This window comes from Lipotes vexillifer, unplaced genomic scaffold, assembly GCF_000442215.2.
Source record: "Lipotes vexillifer unplaced genomic scaffold, Lipotes_vexillifer_v1.1 scaffold1063, whole genome shotgun sequence".
NCBI classification, from domain to species: domain Eukaryota; kingdom Metazoa; phylum Chordata; class Mammalia; order Artiodactyla; family Lipotidae; genus Lipotes; species Lipotes vexillifer.
The window spans coordinates 2,793,139-2,796,972 of NW_006799734.1; the positions used below are offsets into that span (position 1 = coordinate 2,793,139).

The following is a 3,834-nucleotide window of genomic DNA, read 5'->3' on the forward strand; positions in this document are numbered from 1 at the left end:
TGGGCAGCTGGGCCTGAGCTGAGTGGAGGCCCTGTCCATGGTGGCCGCCTCTCCCTGGACGAGAAACACAAGACCTGGGAGCCACGAATTTGTCCCAGGTTGGGGCAGAGGGAGAACCCAACACCCCTCCCGGGGTGGCCGACACCCTGGCCTGCGTGGCTGAAGCCTGTTGACCGGGACAGAGCCGGCTTGTGTGTCCTCCAGAGTCTGGTCTGCAGAGAGCTCTTTGCAGCTTCCGTTTACACCAGAAACCCAGTCGGAAACAGGATTGTTCCCACCAGAAAAATACAGTCATTATCACCAGGAGGAAGGTGCTGAGCAGGAGCCCGCTTGACGCAGGAAGGAGGGAGGCGGGCTGGCGCCCTTCCGCTGACGCCTGCAGAGCGGGGAGGGCGCTCAGGAGGGATTTCTTGTTTAATTGAATGTGGTTGCAGTTCTTAAGCTTTGTTTTGACCCAACTTCAGAACGTGAACTTCAGAAAACTTTCAAGGGCCCAGGATCACGTGTCATCTGCCTGAGCATTGGTCCCACCTGCCTTATGCCTCCCCCTCCCCCTTTTCACACGTTCCTTCCCGATGTGCTGAGAACAGGCAGCAGGTGCGATGCCCTTTGTGTGTTTCCTTAAACAAGCACATTTCCTCTCGTGATGCCTGTAGTACGGTCTCCAAAGTCAGGACGTTTTCATCGACCGAAGTCAGTCTTACTCAGATCTCGCCGTCAGCCCAACAATGTCCTTTATGGAAAGAATCGGGCTGCTTCCATCTTCCTCTTTCCAGAACGTTCTGGAGCCGGCCCGTGTCCTCCGAGGCCTCTGAAGAGGGCTGGTCGCTCCTTTGGTTTGCCTCAAGCTCCTCGTGCTGGAATCTGGGGACCCAGGCAGTCATGTCCTCTCCTGGGTGTCGGTCAGCCTGCGACCCTCGTGTTCACCTTGACCCTTGGTTCGGTGGGTGGTCGGCTCTTCCTGGCACTGGCCCTGCCCCACGGTGCTGAGCAGGTGGCTCGTGGGGCCATGGTGTGTGTGGGGGGGTCCTTGCCCCGTGCCCTCCAGGTGTCGCCCCTGGTCCCGGCATCTGCTGGTGGGTTCCCTCGCCAAGCGGTTCCCCGACCACTGGCTTCCTCGGGCCTTTTGCTGCCCCCAAGCTGGTCACGGTCTCGGCAGTGAGGGGCACAGGGTCCGTCCGGCAGGAGGGCAGGGCTCTGCCTGCCATGCGGCCTCCGCGGGCTGGACCCTGGGAACTTTCCGGGTGGTGGTCTGTGGATTTCGGGGGGACTGGACAGCTGAGTGGGGGTAAGGGGCGATGCCTGGACCTTGGTGGCTCCCGAATTTGCGTCCGTTGTGAGGGGCAGGCACATAAGTTCACAGGGGATGGACTGTGGGCTCCCCTTCCCTGTGCGTCTGGGCTTTGCTTTCCTTCTGGGGATTTGGGGGATTCCATCAGGAAGTCGGGTGCCACCCCTGACGGGACCTGGTGAGCAGGTGATTCCCCACTAAGGTCATGCTCCGGGTTGGCCCAGGGCCCCTGGGGGCCTGAGAAAAGCCAGTTTGGAGCGCCTTTTCCTGGTGTCCTCGCTCGGTCCTTCTGATACAGGGTCACATCACACGTGGAAGGCCTGTGGGTGGGGCTGACGTGCAGGTGGGCCCAGGTAGGGGTGCCGGTGTCTCCGAGCTCATCCCATGTCCCTGCTGGCGGCTTCTGGGATGGCATCGCTCCAGATCCGGTGGGATGGGGCAGGGCTGGGAATCAGAGCGATGCCATCAGGGTTTTTCTCTCTGCTTTGATCGGGAGCACATGGTAAGGCTCACGTTTCAGGATCTGGGAGGAGCTCCCAGGGTGAGTCGGGGCTGACCCTTCGCTCCTCTGTGGCCTGGCCACGCCGAGGGCCTTGATATACTCTAGCTGGGGACGGCGGGCCAGGGCTTCCTGACAGAAACAGCCGTGGACACAGCAGGGCCGCGATGGGCCACCTGCCGGCCGTGCTCCTACTTGTGGGCTCCGTGACACTCCCCGTGGGGACTGTGCTCTGAGCTAATGGGGTCACCAGGGAGGCCGCCATAATCCACCAGGATCGGGGGAATTGGGAAGCTGAAGCTGCTATCAGAACAAAGCAGCGAACCTCTGTGCCACCTGGTACAAGTGCCGGTTCCCACCCTGTCCCCGCCGAGGACGGTCACGGGCCAGCCTGTCCGGATCTGCTGGTCTTGAGCTGTTTGTCCCGCGGGACCCAAAGGGCTGGAGTGGGACTTGAGGTTCCTGGACCCAGCGCCACCTTTGGCCTTCTCTCTACCTGGTCCCTCGCCCCCTGACAGATAACTTAGAAAAGTCCAAGGCGCGTAGAGAAGCGCCTGGCGGGGCCCCCTCCTCCAGTTCCCTCGTGGCCTCCTTTAATTCCTTTCACATCTGACTGAGCCCTTCCCCACAGGAGATGGAAACCCCGGGGAGAACAGCCCGTTCATCGGCAGCGTGGACATGGACGGAGAGAGAGCCTTTGAAAGGAAGAGCATGGCGCTCTTTGAGGTGGGTCACCACCCCCACTCTCCCCTTCAGAGCGGAGACGGCAGTACCCGCGAGAGAAGACCCCGGCCTAACGGTGCCCTGGGGTCCGGGCAGAGGCCTCAGGGAGCCCCACGGAGGGGCTGGGCCTGGGCCGTCCGGGGAGCCCCGGGGCCCTGAGCCCTGACCATGGACCCGCTGGGCACGTAGAGTGGGAGCCCTGCTGGGAGGTTGGTCTGGTCGGTCTGGGGCGTCTCGGGGTGGGGGGGGGTCATTAACTCCACGTCTCGGCCCCAAACAGGAGGAGATGGACAGCAACCCCATGGTGTCCTCGCTACTCAACAAGCTGGCCAACTACACCAACCTGAGCCAGGGCGTGGTAGAACACGAGGAGGCCGAGGACAGCCGGCGGCGCCAGGCCAAGGTGCCCCAGCCCAGCCCCGCCCCATGCCAGGGCCTCCCCTCCCCCACCGGATCCCCTGGAACCCACCCCCCCGCACTTAGTTTCTCAGTCGCGGGACTTGTCCTGCTGCCACCTTCCTGGGAGCCTTATTTCTGAGGGTTTACCTCTGGGAGCCTCTCCTAAGATGCGCCCAGCTCTCTGAGGATTCTGGGCAGAGACCTTGGGGAGGTTCCGTAAGCCCAGCCTGCTGAGCTGCACGCAGTGCGTAGGGCACATCGGGACCCAAGCGGGCAGCTCCTGGCCTCTGTCCCCAGGGGACCCGGGAGCCTGTGCCAGAGGCTGACGCAGGCCACCCGTGACCCTCAGCACAACCGTTGTGTGGCCAGGTGGGCGGGTTTGGCGGGATGACCCGGCTGCCCCACCCCCGGGCATGGGTCCGTGGGAGCGGCCCTTGTTGTCCCTCTGACCAAGGGGCACAGAGATGGGGGGTCGGTCCCCCAAAAGTGCCTTCTCCAGGGTCTGGGCGCCTCTAGTATCTTGGGCCTCGTAACCGGCCAGGTTGATCTTTCAAAGCTGCCTTTTATGGGAGTGCCGGGGGCCCCATCACGGCCTTTCAGGACGACTCAGGGTCATCTCGCCGCTGCACAGGGACAGGGGCCGAGCCTGAGGCTGGGCCAGGCGGGTGGGGGCCCCGCGCCCGTGAGACTGGAGTGTTTGCTTCTGGTGTTTCACGGTCCTCAAGGCCAAAGGCAGGGGCCGGAGCTGCTCTCAGCTTGTGTTGCCCTCACCGTTCTGCGCCCGGGGCCAGGAACCGCCACGCTTCCGTCATCCACAAACAGGACACGGGTCTGCGGGGGGGGGGGGGGGGGCGCCCCCCCCCCTGCCGATGCAGGGGACACGGGTTCGTACCCCGGTCCGGGAAGATCCCATATGCCGTGG

General features: G+C 63.4%; 1 protein-coding gene across 1 annotated transcript in view; it reads left to right on the forward strand.

Annotated features, from left to right (window-relative positions):
• The first annotated feature begins 2,426 nt into the window (after window positions 1–2,426).
• The window catches only part of SLC12A7 (solute carrier family 12 member 7), a 27,272-nt gene continuing 25,864 nt past the window's right edge, over window positions 2,427–3,834 (forward strand). Inside the window, 2 exon segments of the mRNA XM_007471911.1 lie at window positions 2,427–2,516; window positions 2,794–2,916. Of these exon segments, the coding sequence (XP_007471973.1) occupies window positions 2,469–2,516; window positions 2,794–2,916 (171 nt within the window). The 5' untranslated portion in view covers window positions 2,427–2,468.